Here is a 27,789-nt window from a genome sequence, read left to right on the forward strand (position 1 = left end):
TCCCCCGCCCCTCCCCTTTCCCTTGCTTGCTGAATAGACCAATCGGCACGGTGGATGGGTGGAGACAGGGCCAACGGCGGGCAGCGGTTGAAAAAGTGTCTGTGGGTCGGCGATGGAGCCGGGAGCGGTGCAGAATATGGGGTAAGAGAGCGGTCCCCTTCGTTAACGCAAGGAGTTCGTTCGAGGCATATTATAACGGTTGGAGAAATCCCCCCGGGATTGGGAATGTTTCAGTTGGATTTTCGCTGTTGCTGGCTGGTGATAGACCTGCGGACGCTGCTGGTCCTCCCTCAGGGCCAGTCCCTGTGAAACTCTTTCGAGTTATCAACAGTCACAGATTGCAACTCTTTCGAGTACAATCACAGTTCTTGGTTTCCGGGAGTGGGACGTGAACCCACAACCCTCTGATTCAAAGGCGAGGGTGCTATGAACAGGGACAGTGGGTGCTAGCAGATTACTGGCCTGTGTCTGTTGGGCTCTATAGCATGAGATTGCTAGGGAATATAAAAGAACAATGGCGAGTTCACGGCGCTTGCTATTATTGGTGCGTAAACCTCCAGCAATTTGAGGGGGGGGGGGGGGGGGGGAAAAAGAAGAGACACATTGTAAACAAAAACAAAAATACCTGGGAAAAACTCAGCAGGTCTGGCAACGTCTGCAGAGAGGAACACAGTTAACGTTTCGAGTCCGAATGACCCTTCAACAGAACTAAGTAAAAATAGAAGAGGTGAAATATAAGCTGGTTTAAGGGGGGAGGGTGGGGTGGGACAAGTAGAGCTGGTTAAAGGGCCAGTGATAGGTGGAGATAACCAAAAGATGTCACAGACAAAAGGACAAAGAGGTGTTGAAGGTGGTGATATTATCTAAAGGAATGTGCTAATTAAGGGTAGAAAGCAGGACAAGCAAGGTACAGATAGCCCTAGTGGGGGTGGGGTGAAGGAATCGAAAAAGGCTAAAAGGTGGAGATAAAACAATGGATGGAAATACATTTAAAAATAATGGAAATAGGTGGGAAAAGAAAAATCTATATAAATTATTGGAAAAAAAGGGGGGGAGATTGGAAAGGGGGTGGGGATGGAGGAGAGAGTTCATGATCTAAAATTGTTGAACTCAATATTCAGTCCGGAAGGCTGTAAAGTGCCTAGTCGGAAGATGAGGTGCTGTTCCTCCAGTTTGGGTTGAGCTTCACTGGAACAATGCAGCAGGCCAAGGACAGACATGTGGGCATGAGAGCAGGGTGGAGTGTTGAAATGGCAAGCGACAGGGAGGTCTGGGTAATGCTTGCGGACAGGCCGAAGGTGTTCTGCAAAGCGGTCACCCAGTCTGCATTTGGTGTCTCCAATGTAGAGGAAACCACATTGGGAGCAACGAATGCAGTAGACTAAATTGAGGGAAGTGCAAGTGAAATGCTGCTTCATTTGAAAGGAGTGTTTGGGTCCAGTCCTACTCCGGCCCCCTCCCACAACTCTTTCTCCGGTACATCGATGATTACTTCGGTGCTGCTTCATGCTCTCATCTGGACCTGGAAAAATTTATTGATTTTGCTTCCAATTTCCACCCCTCCATCATTTTCACATGGTCCATCTCTGACACTTCCCTTCCCTTCCTTGACCTCTCTGTCTCAATTTCTGGTCATAGACTGCCCACCAATATCCATTACAAGCCTACCGACTCCCATAGCTACCTCGACTACAGCTCCTCACACCCCACTTCCTGTAAGGACTCCATCGCATTCTCTCAGTTCCTTTGCTTCCGTTGCATCTGTTCTGATGATGCCACTTTCAAAAACAGTTCCTCTGACATGTCTTCTTTCTTCCTTAACTGAGGTTTTCCACCCACGGAGTTGACAGGGCCCTCAACCGTGTCCAGCCCATCTCCCACACCTTCCTCTCCCTCCCAGAAACATGATAGGGTCCCCCTTGTCCTCACTTATCACTCCACCAGCCTCCGCATTCAAAGGATCATCCTCCGCCATTTCCGCCAACTCCAGCATGATGCCACCACCAAACACATCTTCCCTTCAGCCCCTGGCGGCATTCCGCAGGGATCGTTCCCTCCGGGCCACCCTGGTCCACTCCTCCATCACCCCCTACACCTCAACCACCTCCCACGGCACCTTCCCATGCAACCGCAGAAGGTGCAACACCTGCCCCTTTACTTCCCCTCTCCTCCCTGTCCAAGGGCCCAAACACTCCTTTCAAGTGAAGCAGCATTTCACTTGCACTTCCCTCAACTTAGTCTACTGCATTCGTTGCTCCCAATGTGGTTTCCTCTACATTGGAGAGACCAAACGCAGACTGGGTGACAGCTTTGTAGAACACCTTCGGTCTGTCCGCAAGCATTACCCAGACCTCCCTGTCGCTTGCCATTTCAACACTCCACCCTGCTCTCATGCCCACATGTCCATCCTTGGCCTGCTGCATTGTTCCAGTGAAGCCCCACACAAACTGGAGGAACAGCACCTCATCTTCCGACTAGGCACTTTACAGCCTTCTGGGCTGAATATTGAGTTCAACAATTTTAGATCATGAACTCTCTCCTCCATCCCCACCCACTTTCCGATTCCACCCCCCCCCCACCCCCCCCTCTTTTTTTCCAATAATTTATATAGATTTTTCTTTTCCCACCTATTTCCATTATTTTTTAATGTATTTCCATCCATTGTTTTATCTCTACCTTTTAGCCTTTTTCGATTCCTTCCCCCCCACCCCACCCCCACTAGGGCTATCTGTACCTTGCTTGTCCTGCTTTCTACCCTTAATTAGCACATTCCTTAGATAATATCACCACCTTCAACCCCTCTTTGTCCTTTTGTCTGTGACATCTTTTGGTTATCTCCACCTATCACTGGCCCTTTATCCAGCTCTACTTGACCCACCCCCCCTTAAACCAGCTTATATTTCACCTATTTTTACTTAGTTCTGTTGAAGGGTCATTCGGACTCGAAACGTTAACTGTGTTCCTCTCCGCAGATGCTGCCAGACCTGCTGAGTTTTTCCAGGTATTTTTGTTTTTGTTTTGGATTTCCAGCATCTGCAGTTTTTTGCTTTTATCTTAGACACATCATGAGTTCAGGTGGGCACAGAAATTGTTGGAGTGGTGTGTATCTTCCACTGTGAGTGAGCGAGCCAGCCACACTTAACTTTTCACTGCACCTTATTTGTATTTGTGCTGCATATGTGAATTGATAATGGTGCACGTGAACGTTGTGTGCAACCTCCTTGGCCAGTGAAGAAACAGAGTAAATGATGGCGAAGGAAAAAGGATCAAATAGAGACAAAAGACAAATAGAAAAAGAACCAAAGAGAATGGATTGAAAGAGCGAAAGAGATTGAAGGGAAAGAATAAGCAAAATAAAAGCAAAATACTGCAGATGCTGGAAATCAGAAATAAAAACAGAAAATGCTGGAAAAACTCAGCAAGTCTGGCAGCATCTGTGGAGAGAGAAAGAGTTATGTTTCAAGTCCGTATGACATCTTTGGAGCCCTTTAGCTCTAAGAAGAGTCATACGGACTTGTAAAGAATACACAGTTGTGTTTGGAATTTTTAAAAAATTGGTCCTTGTTGTGAATGGCAGATTACTTGCGTGAGATGTACAAATATTCTTGAGCCGTCAAACATTGAACCAGCATGATCCTTATGATTAGGGACAGTGAAACTGTTTTTATCAGAATATGGGAATTGTTGGTAGTTGCATGATATAAATGACATGACTGGAGGATGGCAAGATATGGACAAAAATACTATCAGGATGGATTTAATTTTAAATTAAAACTTCTAGGAACAATTTGCAAGATATGGGGATGAGGCTGTACTGTTCATTCCCTTTTTCAACTCAAATGGTGAGTGGCATGTCTGGACCATAACTTATGTTATTAATGGAGTTGTTAGATCATAAATCACTATGGCTGAATGGCTGTGATGAGATGATTTCATATAACATGTAAATCCAGCAATATTATAACATTCAGTTTATTTTAATGAAGTTACTTTTTTTTGCCTTTGTCAATGCTTAGCCATACTTAGAATATTGTGTATAGTTTTGGCCTCCATTTTAGAAAAGAATATAATACACTGGAGAACGTGTAGAAAAGATTGAATAATTCTAGAACTGCGAAGTTACAACTGTCAGGAACGACTGAATAGGCTGTTGTTGTTTTTTCTAGAAAAGAGAAAGCTGAAAGGTGACCTAACAGAGACTTTTAAAATTATGAAGGAGATAGGCAAATGGTAAAATGCTTCCACTTGTGGGAGTCCCAAACTAGGGGCCATAAACATGAGATAGTCATTAATAAATCCAAAAAGGAATTCAGAAGAATTTCTCTACCCATACAGTTCTTAAAATGTGGATTAGTTGATATGAATAGCATAGATGCACTTAAAGGGAAGCTTGGTAAAGACGAGGGATTGAAGGATATGCTAATAGGATTAGATGTGGGAGAAGGCTTGTGTGGAGCATAAAAACGTAGATCAAACAGTTGGGCTGAATAGTCTGTTTCTGTGCTGAAAATGCTACGTAATTAATGTCAGCAGTGCAAATCGCCTGGTAATTTGTGGGAAATGGAACTCCTGGAATATCCCTTCACAAGTTGCTGCAAACTTAATGACTAATGAACGCTGTGAACTCGTCGTTCTTTTTCAAGCAAATGCTCACCTATTAAGTCTCCTGTTGTCTGCGCAGATACTGACTGACTTGCAGAGTCTTACCGGCATTTTATATTCTTTTTTCAAATTTTCAGGTTTTGTTTAAGGTTTGCTAAACTTGGGAGATGGAATTAGGATCTGTGTGGTCCAATAATGTATGCGATGGTTTGATTGCACACTGAACAAATTGAAAAAACTCCCTGCTGTGTATTTTTCTTTATATACATTTTGTAAAGCAGCCCTATTATTGTAATTTAAAAATAGAATGTTGGCAGAAGAAAATTTCCAAACTTGGATGAGGCTGTATTGACAATTTTTAATTCCAACTCCATGTTAGTTGTAAACTAGGGAAACACAGCATCCAATTTACAAACATCAAGTCTCCCCAATCATCGATAAGAAGAATGAGTGAATAATCTGTTTTTGGTGATGTTAATTGAAGGATAAATTACCTGCTTTCAGTGTCAGCCATGGCCTCTGCATCAGAGGATTTTTTTTTAAAATTGCGCATGGGATGTGAATGTCACTACCAAGGTCAGCATTTATTGCCCAACTCTAACTGCCCTTGAGAAGGTGATGGTGAGCCACCTTCTTGAACCGCTGCAGTAAATATGGTGTAGGCACATCTACAGTGCTATTAGGATGGAAGTTGCAGCAGCAACAGTGAAGGAATGGTGATATAGTTCTAAGTCAGGATGGCATCCGGCTTGGAGGGAAACTTGCAAATGGAGGAGTTCCCATGCATTGGCTGCCCTTGTCCTTCTAGGTAGTAGAGGCCATGTGTTTGGATGGTGCTGTCAGAGGAGGCTCGGTGAGTTGCAGCAGTGCATCATGTAGATGGTACACACTGACACTGTGCCGGTGGTGGGGGAGAGTGAATGTTTAAGGTGGTGGATGGGGTGCCGATCAACCAGGCTGCTTTGTCCTTTATGGTGTCGAGCTTCTTGAGTGTTGTTGAATCTGCACGCTCAGACTTGTGGAGAACATTCCATCACACTCTGGACTTGTGCCCTGTGGATGGTGAATAGGCTTTGGGGAGTCAGAAGGTGAGTTACTCGCTGCAGAATTCATAGCCTCTGATCTGGTCTTTTAACCACGGTATTTATATCGCTGGTTTAGTTAAGTTTCTGGGCAATCATAGCCCCCAGCATGTGATAGGGGATTCAGCAATGGTAATGCAGGTGAACGTCAGGGGGAGATGGTTAGATTCTCTATTGTTTGAGGTAGTCACTGCCTGGCACTTGTGTGTCACGAATGTTACTTGCAACTTATTAACCAAGCCTAAATATTGTCCAGGAGGTCTTGACTGCTTCAATTTGAGGATTTGTGAATGGTATTGAACGCTGTAAACACCCGCACTTCTGAACATATGATGGAGGGAATGCCATTGAAGAAGCAGCTGAAGATGGTTGGACACTAGGACAAAGATCTCCTGCATTAGTGGCATGAGGCTGAGTTGATTGGCTCCAACAAACACAGCCATCTTCCTTTGTGCTCCCCAACCAGAGTAGAGCTTTTGGGCCATGAAGTTACAGATTATTGTTGAATACAATTTTGCTGCTGCTGCTAGCACAGTGCTTCATGGATGCCCAGTTTTGAGCTACTAGGTCTGTTCTGAATCTATCCCATTTAGCACTATGGTAGTGCCACACAACATGATGGATGGTATCCTCAATTTGAAGATTTTGTCTCCACAAGGACTGTGTGGTAGTCCCTCTTACCAATACTGTCATTGACAGGTGCATTTGCAACAGGTAAATTGGTGAGAATGAGGTCAAGGAAGCAAAAGAAAAGGAAAGATCTTCACTCTTATTTTCTCGCTTCACCTGCTGCAGGCCTGGTCTGGCAGAATCAAAATACTGCAGATGCTGGAAATAAATAAAAACAAAAAATGCTAGAAGTACTCAGCAGATCAGGCAGCATCTGTGGAGACAAAAACAGAGTTAAGGTTTTAAGTCTGACCTACTGAATTCTAGTATTTTCTGTTTATGTTCCAGTCTGGCAGATATGTCCTCTAGGACTCTGCCTGCTCAGTCAGTAGTGGTGCTACTGAGCCACTGTTGATGGATATTGAGGTCCCACACCCAGAGTACATTCTGTGCCTTTGCTACTCTCCAGTGCTTCAGTGTTCAATATGGAGGTGTACTGATTCATCAGCTGAGGGAGGGCAATAGGCGGTAATCAACAAGAGGTTTCCTTGCCCACATTTGATCTGAGTCCTTGAAATTTCATGGGGACCAGAGTCAATGTTGAGGACTCCCAGGGCCATTTCCTCATGACTGTATAGTATACCACTGTGCCACCACCTCTGGTGGGCCTGTGCTGCTGGTGGGAAGTGATAGAGAAGTTTGGGACATGGGCTGTTGTAAATTTCCACAGCTTCCATGGTCTCTGAAGCATTAATCCAGGCCTTTAGATCATTAATCCAGTATCATGATCACCTTTCTACTATTCCCATTGTGGGTTCAGTTCCACTTCAGCAGCTTGAGCTGAAATGTCAGTGCTGTGTTGATAGTGGAGCATTGTAGGAGGTTCTGTCTTTCAGATGAGGCCCGGACACGTGTCTGGAAAAGATTCCATGACACTATTTCAAAGCTGAGCAGAAGGAGTTCTCCTCAGTGCCCTGACCAATGTTTATCCCTCAGTCAACATCACAAACAGATTATCTGATCATTATCTCTCTATTTGTAGGACCTTGCTGTATGCAAATTACACACTGCAGCAACTATAATTTCCAAAAAATTATCAACTTTTGGTGCATTATTCTCCGGTGAAGCATGTTGAGACATTTTACTGCAAATGAGATGTATATAAATGCATTTGCTGTTCATTGACTTTCAACCCCAATGGGACATCCTGAAGTCATGAAAGACACCATATGATTGGAAGTTCTTTCTTGCTATTTGAATAGTGCCATGGAATTCTTTAACAAGCCATAAAGATCTAAACTTAACATCTTATCTGAAAGGTGGCAACTCTGATAGTACAACATTTAACAGGGCACTGAAATGGTAGCCTAAATTCAGTGCTAAAGTCCTGGAATATGGCTTGAACCCCCAATCTTCTGACTTAGAGGTGAGAGTGCTATCACTGAGGGCGCAGGCAAAAATATATAAATGGGAGATGCCAGAGTATGAACCAATGTCTTCAAATGCAAAGTGTTACGGTATGGCAGATGATATGTGCCAGGCGGATCAAATCCACGAGGGAAACTTGATCACAACAGTTTTGCAATTTGTATTTATTTTGAGATGCATGCACTGAATTCAGAAGTATTAAGTCCACCAAGACTGTTAGAATATTTTTTAAACTAAATTAAAATGTTTATTAAAAGAGATTTCAAGCAAATACATAGAACTACAAATTACTACTGTAATAACTCCTAAAATCCCTAATTAACCTGACTCCCAGTTACACCTCCTTTAATGCAACTGTCCAAAAATAAATTTTTAGATTTTAAACAGATCCAGCAAATTAACACAATACCCTGGACGGTGGAATTCCAAATGACCACGTCCTCCAGTGTCAGTTTCAGTAGGCAGCCAGCTTATGCACAAATGCTGGAGGCTTAATTAAAGCTATTTCAAACACTTCTGTTAGGTCTCATAATGCCTTCTTCTGACACACAGCCTCATTCTCCTTTATATATGATTCTTTCCTTTTAATATGTAAATTCCATTGTTTCCATATGTCTTTGCACTTTACCTTTCTCATTATATAAATATTTTCGTGTTGCCAATAGTCTCATTAACCTCTTTGAAATTCAAACTCCCTTCATCTATCTTACAAATGAAAATTCCTATCACACCTTACATGCTAAGACCCCAACCATGTTTACCTACTTAGCATTTTAAAGACACTTCTACACCTTACTACTTTTGATAACTTCAACTTGCCATCTGCTTGGTTACAAAATGTAATTAAATTACACCCAGGCAGGGAAACAAATTATTATACTTTTGTGACAAAAGCCTCCTTCCTTTTTCCAGTTTTTCCATTTGGGGGAATCTCTGACCCCTATAGAAGACGTGACTGACATCTATCCACTCTGGAAACAAGGGTACACTTCTAAGCAAACAGTTCTATTTCATGTATCCAGTGTTGGCATCAAGTACTGACTTTTAGAAGTTGTGTAATGGTAGCTCAGTTCTTCTTCTCCTTTCCTCTCGTTGGGGAGGCCTCTGCAGAAGCTGTGACTATGATTCACTCTGCAATTCTTAGAAATCGCATGTTCTCTTTTTTTCCTTTTTTGCACATTCTCTGTTTTCCATCTTGTGATACTTGTTCTCTGTATGTCAGTTATGAAGCAGATACACGTATTCTTCAGGAGCTTGGTAATTCCTGCATGAAGCTTGGACAGCTAGCACTTGATAACTTCCATGTAACACCAGCAGTTGGTCAAGAAAATCCTGTGGTAATGGACTCCATTCTGCATCTCATGTGGTGAGTAATGGTTGTGCATTGATGTAAAGTATGATAGATTTTCTATATCACTTTGTCACAATAATTGGAATAGTAATAATGAAAGTGTTAAATTCAGGAAAGAAGTTTACTTTTGAAAATGTTTCAGTTTGAAGTTAAATTTTAGAACTTCCTTTTATTCTCTGGTGGATTCCTAATTAAGTGCTTCATCTGAACTTTCAGTGGGCTCGTATTCATAGAATCATATTGCATAGAAGGAGGCCATTTGGCTCATCATACTTGTGCTACTCTTTGAAATACTGTTGCTAACGAATTCATCCCACTCACCTCTTTCCCCATAGCTCTACAAATTTTACTCCTTCAAGTACATATCCAGTTCCATTTTGAAAATTTGTATTAAATCTGCTTCTGCTACCCCTTCACATCATCATAACTTGCTGTGTTTTAAAGAAAAACATCCCATCTCCCTTTTGGATTTTTTGCCAATTACGTTAAACCAGTTGAAACACATGTTCTGGCTAATGACCCTCCTACCAGTGAAAATAGTATTCAGTTTTGTATGGAGATGACTTATTTTATTGTATCAAGATGCATTTTCCTTGCAAGCATTAAGAACAAGTGTGCATATACTTCTATTTAAATATCGATTGCTATTTTTCTAAGGAAAGGGTGTGTATTATGGCAGGATGGTATAATTATAGCATGCCAAGTTTACAATGGTTTCCATTGTAAATGTGGGCAGACAAATGTTGTCAGCTGTAAATTTAAAACAACATAATGATTTATGTCTGGCCTTGTCACAGCAAGTGTTCATGAGTCCCCTTCAAACATATTGAAGAGCACCTGTGTTAAGGGTGCAACCACCTAGTTCTGATCACAAGGGGATACTATTGCATAAGTAGATATAGTACAGCAAGAGTCAACTCTCACAAAGCAAAGAATCCTGTGTAGCACCTCAGTTTGTTGATCCCTGAAAATTTTTAGCTTTAAGATATTTCTTCAAGTTCTAATTTTATCCTAATGGCACAACATGAAGAAATTTTAATTGTCAAAATGTGTTTATAACTTAGACTTCTATGGAGCTTAGTGAAATGTAATCTTCTTTCTTATTCACTCAACCTGCACATAAAAGTAGGATAATAACATCGTGTGTAGGGTGGGCAGGGGAAACCCTGAGGACATTTTTCCATGAAATATATTGGCCTAGATCTTCCAATCTCTGGATCGTTAGAGACTGGCTATACCCCCAAAAATGTGCTTCAGGAACCTGCAGAAATCTGATGCAATTATTCAATAGGATTTGCCTTGGAAGTTTGAACTTCTGACAGGCAACTCCCCTTCCCCTTTGGGACCCACCCACCCCCTGACCTCACACGACCAGCCCCCACCACCCAATATTTTTTTTCTCTTCCCCCAACCCAATCTGACTGACTCCCACCACCTGACTCAACCATCCCCCTGCCAACCACACCTGACTAAGCCCCAACCTGACAACCCCTCTCTGACTACCCCCAATTCACCTACTCACCTCATCCGCCCTGTTCCAATCACCACCCTGCCCACTTACACACTTATCTCATCCAACCTACCCACTTATGCATCTACACGTTCACTAACACACTGAAAAGCTGTTTAAAGTCCCAAATCTTTTTAGTGTGTTAGTGAACACTTACCAGCTAGTGCCGTAAAATGGGGGCGTGACTTGTGTTGCCCTGACAATCCAGTGCTACGAGGAAGCTGTTTGATGGAAGACTGCTCCACATTTCTGAAGAAGCCAGGATCAGAAGACTCGGCCAGAAATGCGGAGCTCCATCGTGGCATGGAAAAGTAGGAGCGGAGTTGCAATCCGATGGTGATTGCTGCTCCTTGGAAGATTTGGGCCATTGTCTTACCTAGGTGATCTCCCCACTCATCATTGGTGTTAAGTATGGCCTATTCTGAACATTGTCTTGATCCATTTCCCCCTTGTTTCTGGAAATTTTGGTTTCCTGTGGCACACTTCATTATATATAGAGGTTGAAAAACACAGAATTACCCGAATTCAGTAGGTCTTATTTCTTGAGCGCGATTCACCCTCCGCATTTGAAACTCCTTATGTTGACATTTCTTTTTCCTCTAACATGGCTTGTCTTATATTGTTTTGTTATAAGTAATGCCTCAATTTTAAACTTCTCATCCTTGTTTTCAAATCCCTCCATGGCCTAACCGCTCCCTATCTCCGCAATCGCCTCCGGCCCCTCCAACTTTCCATTACATCTGTACTTCTCCAATTCTGGCCTCTTGAACATCCCTGATTTGAATCACTGCACCATGCATGTCCATGCTGTCAGCTGCCAAAGCCCTAAGCTCTGTAATTCCCTTCCTAAACCTCTCCACTTTCTCTATCTCTCCTCTCTAAAATGCTCCTTCAAATGCTTGGGCCAAGACATGAGTTTTGTCATCTGCTTTAATATCTCCTTATTTAGCTCACTGTCAAATTTTGTTTGTTAATACCTTGTGAAGCACCTTGGGACATTTTTCTACATTAAAGGCAATACATAAATGCAAGTTGTTGTTAGGTGCCAGTGCTCTTGTTATGAACCAAGGTCCTGGTGCTATTTTCTTCAAGCAAACTGCTGGGCTACAGACTAAATTGTAGCCTAATGTACAGCAAAGTCAGAAGACCATGATAGTGTACAGGATGTGTATTTCCTTAAGAGGCAGCACCTTAAGTTTCCCCTCTTCTATGCCCCTAACCCATGAGTTGACAATATTCTACAACAGCAAAACTTTTCAAAACTCTTCACAAGAAAATGTGAATTAAGCAGGACTTTAGAGAATAGTTAGATCAAAGCCCTGTTGAAGAAGTAGGCTTCTGAAGGCGAGGAATGATTTTCAAGGTGGGAGGCTTTAAAGAGAGAATTCCATAGAGTGGAGCATTCTGGCTACAGGCTCTGTCTCCAATGTTGGAATGGAGGGTGGAAAGAAGATACAGTATACCTGAATTAAAAGAGCGAAGTCTTCGGGTTGGAAGAGTTTGCAGATGTAGAGGGGGTCGTGCCCATGGTGGAATTTGTAAATAAGAATTTTTGAAATAAATGCAAAGCTAGAAGAAGAGGCACATTGGGAGCCATTGAGGACTGTGGGTAGGTGAGCAGGACTTAGCACAACATAGAATGTAAGTCGTGAAGTGAATGGTTGCCATTTGTGTAGGGTTGAAAACAAGAGGTCAATGAGAAGAGCACTGAAGAAGTTGGGTCTGGAGACACTTCAGCAGTGATGGGAGAAAATAAGCAACCTTGGTGTTTGACTGAGTATTGAAGCTTGGCTCAACTAAGCAGTACATCAAACTTGCAAGTTGCTAGGTTTCCTATGTATATGGAGGATCAACGTTGCTCAATGTCAAGTAAGTATTTCCTTTTTCAAACGGAACTCTATGGTAATAAGATAAGCCCAATGCTGGTTTTACTCCTGAAAATATACGAAATCAGCACATTTTGTTTTCCCATCTTGGTGGTCCTCACCTGCCCTGGAATGTACAACAGAAAACATTTGTTATTCTTATCATTTCTGTATGTTTTTTCTTCTTAGGTTAAAGGATCAAGTAATCCAACAAACAGTGGAACTGGAGACGAGTGTAAAAGCTTGTAAGTTCTTATGAATTGTATGATAGGTCATTTGGGTACACCTTCAGGGCTGCCTTTAGTAATGAAATGTTGTAGCTTTTATTTCTTTTTGTTAAAACCAATGTACTTAATTTGAAAATATGTGTTATGGACAGGAGGGGGATTTAATTTAAACAGCCCTGATTTCTCCTCTCGCAGCCCATCCGTAAACAGAAAAGTGTTTTTGCTTTTTGATTTCCCCCTTTTATAACTATTTTCTCCGATCCCTCAATTTTGGAGTGATCCAATCCTCTATTAATAACCCCACAGCAAACTCGAGATAGAATTAATTTATTTTACACACAATCAAAATGTGGGGAAGGGGTGTCATTCATACTCTAAAAGAGGGATAAGGGAAAGAAAGAGGTACAGGGGAAAGACCACAGAAAAAGCAAAAATTATTGTTTCACAGAATCAAAAGTCCAGTGGTGTATTCCTTCAGAGTCGGCAGTTGAAGACTGATGCTGGATAATTCACTCTTCCAATAGGAATGACTTCCACAATGAGATGGGCCCATAGGGATGAATTAGTCTTGTAGACACGAGTACAGAAGTTCTTGTAGAAACAGTGTAAATGCGGGCAAGGCAATTTAAACCTGGGCAGAGCTCTGGTCTGCTGCGACAGACTGCCTTTTGCAGCTTCACAAGGCAATATTACAGGTTCAAGCAGCTTGTGGGTTGGGGGAGGGAGGGGGGCATGTGACATAATTCCTACTTCCCCAGCTTGGTTTGGACAAAGAATGCATCTTTATTATCTGGATTCTTGAGATGGTTAATGTTTCATCCATTAATAAGTTCAGCAGAGGTTTCAGGATCCTTTGCCCTCACAATTGCATCATTCAGTTAGCCAGAGCCTGGCATTATAAATATAAATAGTCTTTGTACAACTCCTTGGGATTTGATCTTGGTAGTCACAGGGGGCATTAGCTCCTCTTTAGAGACAACAAGGTTGCTGCTGTTTCTGAAGGCCAGAAATTCTTTTTGTGTGAGTCATAGCAGTTTTTATAAAAATAGAGTGAGGTCTTAGCCCCCTGACATGTAATAGAATAACTCTTTCAACAAATAGATTTATTTAAAATAAAAATAGGAAATACTGGAAAAACTCAGTAGGCCTAGCAGCATCTGTGGAGAGAGAAACAGAGTTAACGGTTCAAGTCTGTATGACTCTTCTTCAGAACTGAAGAAGTCACATAGACTCAAAACGTTAACTCTGGGAGGGGGGTAGAAAACAGAAAACTATGGGCCAGTAGCTTGACATCTGTCATGGGGAAGGTATTAGAATCAATTATTAAGGAGGTTATAGCAGGGCATTTAGAAAAACTCAAGGCAACCAGGAAGAGTCAGCATGATTTTGTGAAAGGGAAATCATGTTTAACCAATTTATTGGAGTTCTTTGAAAGAGCAGTATGCACTGTGGATAAAGGGGAACCTGTACTGCACTTGGATTTCCAGAAGGCATTTGATAAGGTGCCACATCAAATGTTGTTATGAAAAATAAAAGCTTATGGTGTAGGGGGTAACTTATTAGCATGAGTAGAAGATTAGCTGGCTGGCTGGCAGAAAACAGAATATACATAAATGGGTCTTTTTCTGATTGGCAGGATGTGACAAGTGGAGTCCCACAGGGATCAGTGCTGGAGCCTCAACTTTTTTGCAATCTATATCAATGACTTGGTTGAGGGGAGGAAGGCATGGTAGCTAAATTTGCAGATGACACAAAGGTAGGTAAGAAAGTAGGTTGTGAAAAGGACATAAGGAGGCTGCAGACGGATATAGATAGGTTAAATGAGTGGGCAAAAATCTGGCAGATGGATTATAATGTGGGAAAATGTGAAGTTGTTCATTTTGTTTGGAAGAATAAAAAAGCAGAGTATTACTTAAATGGAAAACGACTGCAGAATTCCTAGGTGCAGAGGGATCTAGGTGTTCTAGTGCATAAGTCACAAAAAGTTAGTATGCAGGTACAGCAAGTAATTGAGAAGGCTAATGTAATGCTATCCTTTATGAGAGGAATTGAACATAAAACTAGGGATGTTATGCTTCAGTTATACGGGGCATTGGTGAGACCACATCTCGAATAGTGTGTGCAGTTTTGGTCTCCTTATTTAAGGAAGAAAGTAAATATGTTGTAGGCAGTTCAGAGGAGGTTTACTAGATTGGTACCTGAAATGAGCAGGTTTTCTTATGAGGATAGGTTAGACATACTGTGCTTGTTTCCACTGGAGTTTTGAAGAGTGAGGGGTGACTTGATTGAAGTATATAAGATCCTGAACAGTCTCAACAAGGTGGACATGGAAAGGCTGTTTCCTCTTGTGGGTGAGTCCAGAAGTAGGGGGCACTGTTTTAACATTGGTGGTCTCCCTTTTAAGACAGAGATGAGGAGAAACTTTTTCTCAGAGGGTTGTGCGACTTTGGAACTCTGCCTCAGAAGACAGTAGAGGTGGGGTAATTGAATATTTTTAGGGTGGAGGTAGATAGATCCTTGTTAGGCAAAATAATCAAAGGTTATTGGGGGTAGATGGGAATATGGAATTTGAAACAAATCAGCCATGAACTTATTGAGTGGCAGAACAGGCTCAAGGGGCCAAATGGCCTACTTCTCCTATTTCACATATTTGTATGTTCGTACATGATTCCCCAGTGGATCCAGTAGTAAAAGCCTGCTTTGTGTGAAACTGAGCCATAAAAAGTAGAAAAATCACAGGTTCAATGCTTAGTCTAGATCCAGTTATCTAGTATCAGCCTTGGCAACACTGGGCCTGATAATTGGTCTTAGTTATAGAAGTATAGAATAGTTACAGCACAAGAGGTGGCCATTTGGCCTGTTGTACTCTTACTGAGTCCCTGTGAGAGTAATTCACCTAGTCCCACTCCCCCATCTTTTTCCAGGAATTTTACAAATTTTTTCTCTTCAAAAAAGACTAGATAATCATCTGAAGGTCTCCAATGCACTTAGGCAGTGCATTCCAGATCCTAACCACTCCTTGCGTAAGGTTTTCCTCATGTTGTCATTGCCTCTTTTGCCAGTCATTGTTGTCCTCAGGTTTTGGATCCTTTCTCCATAGGGGAGTCAAAAGATCAAACAGGATTCCTACTGGAGATAGGTTCTCGCGTACCAAAAATCAATATTTGTAACGTGTGAGGTATTAGGAATGTTAATACTCGCAGATACATAAAGCGGCATGAGTAATGACTATTGTGAATCGTGTGACTGCTTTGTCACATACACGCACACTCCGCATTCTCACTCGCTCACTCTGATTCGCTTTTAAATTCTAACTTAATTGGTATCTGTATTTTATTACCAGGCGCTGAAACCAATACTGAGGCTGTATCAGAAGACAACCTTAAAGAAGTGTATGTTTTTAGCAACTTACCATCTTACTATGAACTAAAATATAGATTATCTTTCATTTCTATCATTACAAAATTATTTTAAATACTGAGAAGCGTAATGGTAGGGCAAGGTGACCTGTCAGTTATTTATAAAATTATTACTTTCTTTCACCTCTTTTAATCCTGTAGGATTCAAGTGCTTGAAAAGGAATTAGAAGATGTTTCAGTATCTTTCCAGCACAAAACCATGGCTCTTCACAGGTATGAAAAAATCCTGATCCCATTTTTGTCCAAGAACTTTTACCTTGTTTGTGATTCAGCTCCAAATTTAAAACATTCCAACTAGCTACCCTTGGTGGTAGGCTGCCTCCTTGAACTGCTACAATCCATGTGGAGAAAGTGCTGTTAGGTCGGGAGTTCCAGGATTTTGGCCCTATGATGGTGAAAGAATGACATTGTATGCCAAGTCAGGATGGTGTGTAACTTTGAAGGGAACTTTAATTTTTTTAAATTAAAATCTTCACTAGACTACAACAAACCTTTGCTACTATTTGCTTCCAAATAATAATAATATATGGTGTTTTGGTGGCTTAAATTTTCCATCCATGCCCTGTCAACATTTTTCTTTTAATATACCTGGGATGGGCATTGGTGAAAACTTGCTCTGGAATATGCTCCACCACATCCCCACATCTTCTAATCTACCGCAAACCCCCACCCATTTTCTAGTTGGCAAACAGGGCATATCGCCATATGTGGGAAGGTGCATGAAAATTGAATTAAATTAAGGTAAATAGGGACTCCGCCATATTCTTTTCACTGTTTTCTCCAGTTGTATGCTGGGACAGTCTTTTGGGCTCTAATGTTGTAAGGACAGCAGAGTTGGGGGTGCTTTAGGGCTCTAATTAAGAGGGGTCTCTTGCTGTTGCTGTGCACAAGCCCCATCAGCAACAGGCATGTTTTTATTTGCAGGTAGTCCTTGGCTTCCGTTTTCCTATTATGATAGGCTCCTAATGCCCACAGTAAGGTGAAACTCTCTGCAGAGACCAGGGTCTCTGTTTCCCATCTGCAAATAATTCCAAGCCAGATATTTGGCCAGGGTCAGGAACATCTCCAATACTAAAGCACCCTCAGTTTAAAATCCAGGCTAACATCTTTAAATCAAGGTATTGAACTTCCTCTTAAGAGTGCAAGCTGTAATCTCAGACATGTCAACCTTAAGCTGGATCAATCTGTCAAGCAGCTGAAAAAGACAGAACAATCCTTCATGATGGGCATCAGTCTTGTACTTCCTGAAAAATTTCATTAAAGAAACTTATGAGCAAATTATATTGGGACCCTGTTACAATTTGGTCTGCTATAGTGTGGAATTCTAAGATTCAGGTCTGTCATGGACCCAACAATTTTCATGTAAATTTATCATTTCAGAATGAATTGCAGAAGTATAAATGTTCCACAGATTATCTGGAAAAAAGCTAATGAGAAGGCAGCCTCATGACTAATTAAGGGGACAGTTTTCTCTGTATAAATACTGGTCAAACTTGAACTTATACCAATACAATGATCAATGCAAAATCATATATACTAATTCGGGAAAGAGAAAATCTTACACCATTGCCAAGAAGTTGAAATTCATCGCCCAGATCTAGAAGATGCTACGCAAGAATCCATTTCACAAAGAATGGGGATCGCTGAATCAATGCTTCATGGATAGCTTAAAGATGAAGGGAAGCTGAGGAGGGTGTCAACTGAGATGGCTGAAGGTGGCCAAGCAAGAAAGAAAGCTCAATGCCAACAGCACGCCTCTCAACAAGGCTGTACCCATGTGGTTTACCCAGCAGAGAGTTGATGGCATACCCATTTCTGGTTCTGTTATTCGAGCTCAGGCTAAGAAGTTGTGCCTTAAAATGAATGGAAATACCAATGACCCAATGAAGATTGGAGCTAGCAAAGGATGGCGAGCAAGATTCAAGAACTGGCACGGCATTTTGAAAGAGGAGAACAACAGTGCAAAGAAGCCAGCCACATAATTTCCCGCTGAATTAAGGAAAATTTTCCAGTCCTCTTGTTGCTGTCACAAAACTGGTCTACACAAGCTGACTTTACTTGTCATCAGAAGTTTTGCCAAACCATGCTGCTTCCATCATCTAAATCTAAAATCACTGCCATACCATACTCATGTGGCTTCAAGGTCAGAATGACTTCATCAGTTTCCAAAGACTGGTTTCACCATGAATTCATATCAACTGCCAAAAAACATCTCAAACAGAACAATTGAAGAAGCCATCTTGCTGCTTGGCAACTGCCTTGCACACTTACCCCAGAAAACCTAGTAACACAAGATGAGAACATCATCTGTTTCTACCTACTGAAAACCACAATGTCAAAAGTTCAACCCCTTGACCAAGGCATCATTACGACCTTCAAATGTAACTACAGAAGAGAATTGATCAAGAGAATGGTGGATATTAAGGATGACGTGACAGCTCACCTGAAAAAAATTCAACGTGAACGAAGGAATCTGCATATGTGGCTGTGCCTGACAAGAAGCGACAATCAACTGTATCAAAAATTCCTGGAGAACACATCCTAGGTGCTGTATTTGAAATGGAAACCAACAGCAAAGAAATGGAGGCTTTTGAAGGGTTCACTCAAAAAGTAATACTTGAAAATAAGAAGACAGTTGTAGATTACGATCTGAACAACACCAGGTTGTATTTGAAGCTGAATTAGATATGGATGGCTTCAATGCATGGCTGAATATTGACACCCAAGAAGCTACCAATATTGACACCCAAGAAGCTGAAATATTGATCCAAACCCTAAAAATATCCAGCAAACTAAAGATGATGATGATAAGTATACTGCAAACTGAACCACTGCCATTATCCCATACAGTCATTCACTGCCTAGACAAATCACTAAGTTGGTTGCAAGTCAATGAAAAATCAACTGCCAAAAGTGTTACACAACTTTAGAACATCCTACACCTAGCAAAGGCAGAGGTGAGGAGTAAATGTGACCAGTTAAAAATTACTGATTTCTTCAACTTGTGCCCAACTGTTCAATAATGATCAGTTGTGCATGTATATTCCCATTATTTGAAGTTAATGTCTTCATTTTGTTTGTTTTATTATCCTGGCTACTGGCTTGGCACTTTGGAGAGAACCTCGTTATAAAGCGATCTCACCTATAATGTGGCTATGTAATGTGGGCCACAGAATAGTGGAGTCCTAGTGTACAGTTTTTCCACCTTTAGTTAGAAACTTTCTTGGGAATCAAAAAGAAGAAACACACAAAGTAACTAGCTGTTACATTCCTTTTGGTTTACAGGATTCAATTCACACATGCAATTCGAGAAGCAGTGCAGATGAATGATGAAGAAGGGAAGTAAGTATTTCCAGTACATGAATTTTAGTGAATGCTCTATTGCCTTTTCCATTTGCGTGTATCTGTTAAAGTCAAAGTAGGTGCTTAAGTCAAATTTCTGCTTAATTTCTGTCTGCTTTTTTTCTTGATTGCTAAAGTTAAATTTGGCCTTTAGTACAACTGACCTGATTTAGTACAATGACAGCTTTTATATAGTGCCTTTTAACATAGTCAATCATCCCAAGGTGCTTCACAGGAACAATATGAAATGAAACATGACACCTTGCTTTGGCTCCCTCTCCCCCTCTTCCTCCCGCTCTCCCTCCCCATCCACAATAAGTTCATGGATAGCAAGGGCCTTGTTCACAAGTGAACAAACGTTCTGGGGGGGAGATGCATGGAAAGGCGGTCAGAGCTGATCTGCTGGCAGAGTCCATGGGGTCAGCAGTGGGAGGGATGAGTTAGTTAGGAAGAAGATTGGCCTCCACTGGGCACACTGGGTGTAAAGGACGATGGAAGAGTTAAGAGTTATCAGGGAGCTGTTCACTTGATTTTTATCAAATAATTATCCATTTTTATTGTTGTAAAATTACAGCCACACAATTTTTCTAAAGTTCATTGTTCTAAAAGTATTTTCCACTCTTTCACATTCATTTTATTGATGGCAAAGCTTCTTAAAAATATGCTGCATAAGGCAATTTGGGCATGATTTTTGGCAGATATTTCAGACACTAAAGAGGTGGCCAAGGTGAGGTCTTGAGTGAGATGCATGTTTAGCCTGCATTTAGTGTAAGATGTCATCTTGTTTAAGGAGTTAAAGCCAGCAATAAGAATGGCTGCACAGAGGTAAGTTATACAGCTGACTGTCACTTTAATGAGCACTAGCAGGCATTTTAGGAGGCTGCATGGCATTTTGGTGGCTGGCGCTTAACTAGCGCCCTCTCCTAACAGCAACCAGTTATTTGGGAATAAAAACATTGCCGATGTCTGTTACAAGCACCACTTAAAGGGCTACTCACCGCTTCATGGTCATTGCTGCTGGAAGAGGACATTCAAAACACATCGGGAGACCAGACGTTTTGTCAAGATGTCACCAACACTTAAAGAATTTTTGGAATAAATGATGTTAAGGATTTCACCTAAAAAGAGTAGGTGCTGTACTACTCCATCATATATGAGTCACCAGGAGAAAGGGAATGCTTGGTCATCAGCATCTTGCTAGGGGCCTCTTTGATCTGACCAAAAAATGGGAGGAGGACGTGAGGCCAGGGAGAGCAGCACTGGCTGAGGCAGGAGGCAGGGCGAGGCAGCATTGTGCATGCAGGACACCCATCCTCTGCCAGGACCTCCAGTGCTGCATCTGATAACCTGGACGCTCTCTCCATTAGTCCCTGAGCCATCCTGCAACATGCTTCTTGTGCCAGTCTGCATACTCCACACTTTTGATAGAAGTGGGTGCAAAGAGTCAACATCTTCCATGAAAATTTCATCTAATTAGCACTTGAGTGCTAAACCTGCTGGTTTCTCTTTAATGCCTGCAGGCAAGTTTTAATCTTGGTAATCATCACTAGCCTGAAATTGCCTGCTAAATCTATCAAACAGATGTTTCTTATTAGTGCAGCACCCAATTAATGCTTGTTTTCAACCTTTGGCTAAAATAATGAAAACCAATGTTTATTGTAGTATGCAACTCAAGTCTTTAGCTTTTTTTCATAAATTATTGCTTGTTTTTAGGTTGATAATGAAAACAATCAAGCACTCTTTAGATCTTTGTTTTGAGATTCAAGCAACGCAGAAAGTAAGTCTAATATGATTAATAACTCCTGTATTTTGGGGTTGAAAATTGTTGCCAACATTATGTAATGTTTTATTATCTGCAGGTACTTTACATAGCAGCATCTTCAGTTATAAGCTATTGTAGTTCACTTTCTTTTTGTATAGCAACAGGGATAGGTCATTTAGCCACTCACGCCTGTTCTGCCATTCAGACAAATTTTGACTGATCTGTGACCCAACTCCATATACCTGCATTTGTCCCATATCCCTTAATACCTTAGATTTTTGTTAACCAATCAGTTTAAGATTTAAAATTAATCAAACATCTAGCATCAACTGCTGTTTGCAAAAGAGTGTTCCATACCCCTACCACCCTTTTTTGTGTGGAAATGTTTAACTTCACACCTGAAAGGCCTGGCTCTAACTTTTCAGCTGTGCCTCCCAGTCCTTGACACCCCAACCAATGGAAGTGGTTTCTCTCTATCTACCCTATCTGCTCCCCTTGATATCTTGTAAGCTTTTCCTTCTAAATTCCAGGGAATGCAACCCTAGTTTATGTAATTTTTCCTGGTATTTAACCCTCATAATCCAGGTATTATGCTGATAAATCTGCTGTTCCCTTTCCAAAGCCAATATGCTTCCTAAGGTATAATTCCCAGAACTACTCATAGTATTTCAGGTGAGGTCTAACCAGGGAATTTTGTATCTGTAGCATGATGCCTACCCCTTTGTATTCAAGTCCTCTTGATATAAAGGCCAAAGGTGCGTTTTCTTGTGAGGTCCCTGTTTATTCAGAGTTCTTCCAGTGTTCGAGCCAACATTTACTCTTCAACGAACTGCCAAAAAGACAGATTATCTGATTATTTGCCTCAGTGCTGCTTGTGGGACCTTGCCTTACTGTGCGAAGATTGGCTGCTGTGTTTACCTACAGAACAAGTGACTACAATTGAAAAGTAATTAATAGGCTGTAAAGCACTTTTGGAATGTCTGAAGGATGTGAAAAGCACGTTTGTTTGCACTTCCTTTCTATCTGCGGCCAAGGTGCACTCTTTCCATATAGAGCTGACAAATTATTTGCTGCATAGTTTTGTACTTAACCACAGAAAATGCTGGAAAAACTAAGCAGGTCTGACAGCATCTGTGGAGAGAGAAAAACAAAGTTAATGTTTCGAGTCTGTAGGACCCTCCTTCAGAGCTCTAAGAGGGGTCATACGGACTCGAAACGTTAACTTTGTTTTTCTCTCTCCACAGATGCTGTCAGACCTGCTGAGTTTTTCCAGCATTTTCTGTTTTTTGTTTCCAGCATCCGCAGTATTTTGCTTTTATCTTTGTACTTAATCATCCTGTCAATGCAGGCTAACGCTTTTAAAAAAAATATTCAAAGCATACAAAATGTCCACAGCACTACTTGTGGATCTTCAAAGATTTGTACAGAATTAAAATACCCAGCTCATTTTCTTACTTGGCAGCCTTGAGCAGTCAAGCCTACTTGGTTTACACATGCTTGGTGCTGGCCCTGCCCATGTGCGTAACATAATCTTGGAGATGCAGGTCCACTGCCCCTCCTCTTCCCCCACCTCCCCAAACTAGATCCACTGGAAATCTATTTTCTCATCTAAGGTTTTAACACACGCACATTTCTTTGTATCATCCACAAATTTGCAGATGGTTGACCTTCACCCAGATCATTGATAAAGATGGTGAAAAGCAGTGGTTAACACCAATCCCTATGGACTCTGTAACTGGTCCTTGTGCAGAACCACTATTATTAATCTATCTTACGAGATTTAGACCAGTTCTTTATCCAACCCCAAATCTCCCTGCTACTCCACCAAGACTTCTATCTTATTTAGTAGCCTATTATGTAGCACCTTATGAAAGGCTTTTTGAAAATCAAGACTGGACTACCTGTATGCACCAACTTGGTGACTTCCTCAAAAAGTTCAACCAGGTTGGGGTGAGAAAATCATTCCCAGAAGCCATACTGAGATTGAATAGTGCTCTTCTGGGGTTGTTGAGGCAGAATGGAGGAGACATTACTTTGAATTTGGCTGTGCTGTAACTGACCTGAGAATGCTTGATGCAAATGCTGCCTGAAATGGGAAGCATTCCATTCCTCAGCACTAATACGAGCATACAAAACATGCTGCTGACACTTTTACTCCATTTGTTTAATTAAGTGGTTAATTATTATTATAGTAAACACTTAATTAATATTCAACATTGAGAGATTTTGATGTAAACCAATTACTGATTTTTTTTTTGTTGTAGGAAGTTCACACTTTGGAGAATGCAGTTCTTGAAGTTCAAAAGCAGAGGCTAAGTAATTACAGTAGAGATACATTTGTTTCATTACTGTATAATTGTAAATATTTTGGTAACATTATTTTAGGCCACTACTGTGTTGTATCAATTATTGGTTAGCTAGCTAGACTATATCATTCCACTCCGTTTTAATTTCAAAATGAAGAATGATTTTTTTTTTTGTTTTGGTCAGGAAGGCATCAATAGCTCACTGACTGCATCCAGACCTAACAATGCCTCCTTTAGCCAACTGCTAGGAGGCACAAGTAGAAACAAATTGCTAATATTTACAACAGACACATGTGGTTTAATATAGTTATTAGGTAAATAAGTACAAACAAGTTTGAGATAGTATCGGTCTCTTCTGAAAATAAATACAAAGTTGGGTGTACATCCTCAATCTTCCACAAACTTGAAACAGCGATGTATGTATTTTTTTTTATTTACTTAGTGTTAAAACGAAAGATGCAAGGTGTGTTGCAGGACATGAGAGCTGAAAAGAAAAAACAGCAACAGTTGCTTCAACAACTGGAGAATGAGCTTCCAAAACGTGGAGAAAAAAACTTGCTGGAGCATGTGAAGATGGTGACATTGATTCAGAAGGTTTTGCAGGTAGCGTTTGTCAACATTTAATAACTAAAGCAAATATTTAAATACCATACATTTGTTTTATTTTGTATATTTACATATTGATCATGGAATTTTCTAGTTTGCATTTTAAGATGTTCTCCCCTCCTTTCCTGATTGCCTTGACTGCCTCGCATGTACAGTTTGGGCATCATCTAGAACCTCACCAGATATTTGTGCTTCATATGCAGTCCTGGCCACCAAGACCATGGTTTTCAGGATTTTCCCCTGTGGACTTGCAGCTCCAATAAAATAATGATAAAATAAATAGGTTTGCAACTGTACAGGTATAAAACTCTGCCCTAATATTGGAAGGTTATTCAACTGCTAGGAGCATCACCACTGAGTCCAAACCTAGCCTCTTCCAACATCCACACATGCGCACAAACCCACGTTTTCAGGCAGGATCATTGAAGGCAAACCAAAACTTGCCTTTACGTACTCCTGTATTATATCTCATGGAAATGCTTCAAAACATTTCAAAAACAATCATTTCAATTTAAAAGTGTTTTGACAGTCATGCAGGAAAATGCAGTGGTCATTTTGGTCACAGACAGCTGCTACAAAGTGTAATGAGGCAAGTGGTCAATTAATCTTATCTTGACAGTATTGGTTTCCAGAAGAAGATTACCTGGGACACCAGGAGAACACTTACACCAATCAAATAGTGCCACAAGAATAGCAAATAGGAAATAAAATTCTGCAGATGCTGGAAATCTGAAATTTAAACAGAAATTGCTGGAAACACTCAGCACGTTATCCAGCCTCTGTAAGGAGAGGAAGATAGGGTTAATGCTTTATTGACCTTTTGTCAGAACCAGTTGACGTTACAGCAGACTAGCAATAGAGAAGGGAAACATGGAAAATTTGGAAAGGCAGAGGCCCAGGAGTAAGGTAGAAATAAAATTAAGAGTCCTGTCAACTGTTAAGTTTAGTGGTTGGCACAAAAGCTTAATGGTGCTACAAAATCTTTTAGAATGTCCATGGACTAAGCAGTCCCTTTTACTGTTCTTGGACCGGTGCGATGGTACTTTTAGGCTTTTAATATATCTGTTAGTAGATGTTGATAAAATGTTTCCCCTACAATTATTTCTTAATTTTGCTATTCTGTTTTGCTATTCTATTGTCAACACTCACATATTCTCCTTGTCTTTGCTACATCTTTTATTTCTCTACTTTCTATATAGGATATATGGCACGGAGAAAAGCCATTTGGCCCAATCAGCCCCAACCCCACTCGAGCCTCTTCCCATCTTTTGTCGTCTAAATCTACCATTGTAACCCTCAATTCCCTCCTCCCTCATATTCTTGTCTAGTTTCCCCTTAAATGATCTATACTATTTGCTTCAGCCACTTCCTGTGACTATTTGCTTCAACTATTCCCTGTGGTGGCAAGTTCTACATTCTCACCACTCTTTGGGTAAAGAAGTTTCTTCTGAATACCCTATTAGATGTCTTGGTGACTATCTAATATTAATGGCCTCTGGGAAACATTGTCTCTGTATCCACCCTGTCAAAACCTTTGATAATTTCAAATACCTCTATTCAGCCACCCCTCAGCCTTCTTTTTTGAAGAGAAAAGAGACGCAGCTTGTCAAAACTTTCCTGATATATTTACATTTATATGCATTTCTGGTATCATCCTTGTTAATTTCCCTACACTCTCTTCAGTGCCTTTATATAATATGGCGACCAGAACTGCACTGAGTACTCTAGTTTAACCGTGGTTCACGACAAGTTTCACGTAACTTCCCTATTTTTCAATTCTATCCCTCTAGAAATAAAGCCTTTTGCTTGGCTTGCTTGTTTTATGGCCTTGTTAACCTTTGGTGCTACTCCCAGTGATTGGTGAATTTGCACTTCTAAATTTCTTTGTTTCTCTACCCACTCCCCTCACCCTAGACTTGCACCTCCCAAGTAATAAGTGAACTCCCTATTCTTCCTATCATAATGTACTAACTCACATTTATCTGTGTTCAATTTCATTTGCCCATTTTGCAAGTTTATTAATTTGTTGCAGTACACCTCAGTATTGACTATTCCTCCCAATTTCATGTCATCTGCAAATCTAGAAATTGTGTTTTTGATTCCAAAGTTCAAATCGTTAATGTAAACTGTGAACAGCACTGATCCTGTGGAATGTCACTTTCTACCTTCTTTCATAGTGAATACCTACCCCCCTACCCTTCACTTCCATTATCTGCTTTCAGTCTTGAAGCCAGTTAGCTATCCATTCTGTCACTTGTCCCCTTACTCCACCTTCTCTGACCTTATTCATTAGTCTATTATGGGGCACCTTATCGAAGACCTTTTGAAAATTCAAATAAATTACATCTACATTATCATTGTCTATTCCCTCTGTTGTCTTCTCAAGTTCAGTAACATTAGTCAAGCGTAATGTTTCCCTTTTGAAATCCATGCTGACTATCCATTATTATTTTTCACATTTCTAGATTGTTCTCCTATTCTCTCCTTTTAATAGAGATTCCATTATTTTTCCTACCACCAATCTTAAGCTGGCTGGTTTATGATTCTCAGGACGTGTTCTGTCCCCCTTCTCTCATTATTGCCTTTTTTCTCATCCCATCACAACTTGATCATCTCCTGCCCTCTGCCTAGTTACATTTGTTCCCTCGGCTCTGTTCCTCTTTGCTGGCTCTTCCTCTGTACTATCTCCCAGTTTGACATAAGGTCGTCAGTATGCAATGTTAACCCTACCCTCATACTGTTTCCATTATTTTCTTTTATAATTCGAGGCAGTTAGGATCTTTGTTTGTAATGTCACCTGAAGGATGATACCTCTGATAATGATCAGGAACTGTGACTGACTGGTCCAGAAGTTAGTTACTGTGCCTCTATTGAAATCCCAGCTGAGGTCATCTACCTTGACACAAGCTGGAAATTAAATCTGTTATGCTGTGGTTCATAAAGCTTTGTTACATGTTGGCTTTATTAATTGTGTCACTGGGGAACCATATAATTTTGTATGGAAAATGTGTAAAACAGTTTTAGTACTAAGTTTTTTGATAATTTGATGAGTAATTACAAGTATTGACTTTTACTTTAACAGGGTGTTATTCTTTCCAGTGGAGTGAACTGGGCCAAGGATCCTGAATTGAAGGAAATTGTTTTGCAGCTAGAGAATAATCCACTTGATGATGCAGATTCATGCAATTGATTTTTTCCAATTGTATTCAGTGGTGAAGAGCAAAGTGAAGCACAATTTAATGTGCTAAGTATCTATACCATCCCATCACTGCCTCCTTTCTACTACAGTTGGTAAATAGATGTGCTGAATATGAAATGTGAACAGTCCCAGGATTTTGTTTCAATTTTCTTTTAAGTATATCTTTCTTTTAAATTCAACTTTTTTGATATGCTAATTTCATGTTGCAGTGAATTTAAACTGCAATTGTGTTTGGTCTTCAATTCATATATAAATATAAACAAACCTTTTAAATTAGTTTTTGATGATTATTTAAATTGCCCTTATAGTAAGGTGTGATGTTTTGAACCTGTGTCAAGTATGATGTGTTGAGCGATTTTAAAATGTAATATATCTACACATATTTACATTCTGCCATCAGTGGCAAATCCAAGTGCCTGCTGTTAATACTGTATGTATAATTTTATCTTTGTAATATAAATAAAATGCTCAGTCCTATAAA

At 40.6% G+C, this 27,789-nt stretch overlaps 1 protein-coding gene across 1 annotated transcript; it reads left to right on the forward strand.

The window, feature by feature from the left end:
• Positions 1 to 63: 63 nt before the first annotated feature.
• cenph (centromere protein H) lies at positions 64 to 27,789 on the forward strand. Its single transcript, XM_078563273.1, has 10 exons — positions 64 to 141; positions 8,944 to 9,087; positions 12,637 to 12,692; positions 16,018 to 16,066; positions 16,235 to 16,306; positions 19,379 to 19,435; positions 21,149 to 21,212; positions 23,462 to 23,513; positions 23,946 to 24,106; positions 27,192 to 27,789. The coding sequence occupies exons 1-10, from the start codon at positions 113 to 115 to the stop codon at positions 27,297 to 27,299; spliced, it is 792 nt and encodes a 263-aa protein (XP_078419399.1). The 5' UTR covers positions 64 to 112; the 3' UTR covers positions 27,300 to 27,789.

Source organism: Cetorhinus maximus, chromosome 2, assembly GCF_964194155.1.
Source record: "Cetorhinus maximus chromosome 2, sCetMax3.hap1.1, whole genome shotgun sequence".
NCBI lineage: Eukaryota > Metazoa > Chordata > Chondrichthyes > Lamniformes > Cetorhinidae > Cetorhinus > Cetorhinus maximus.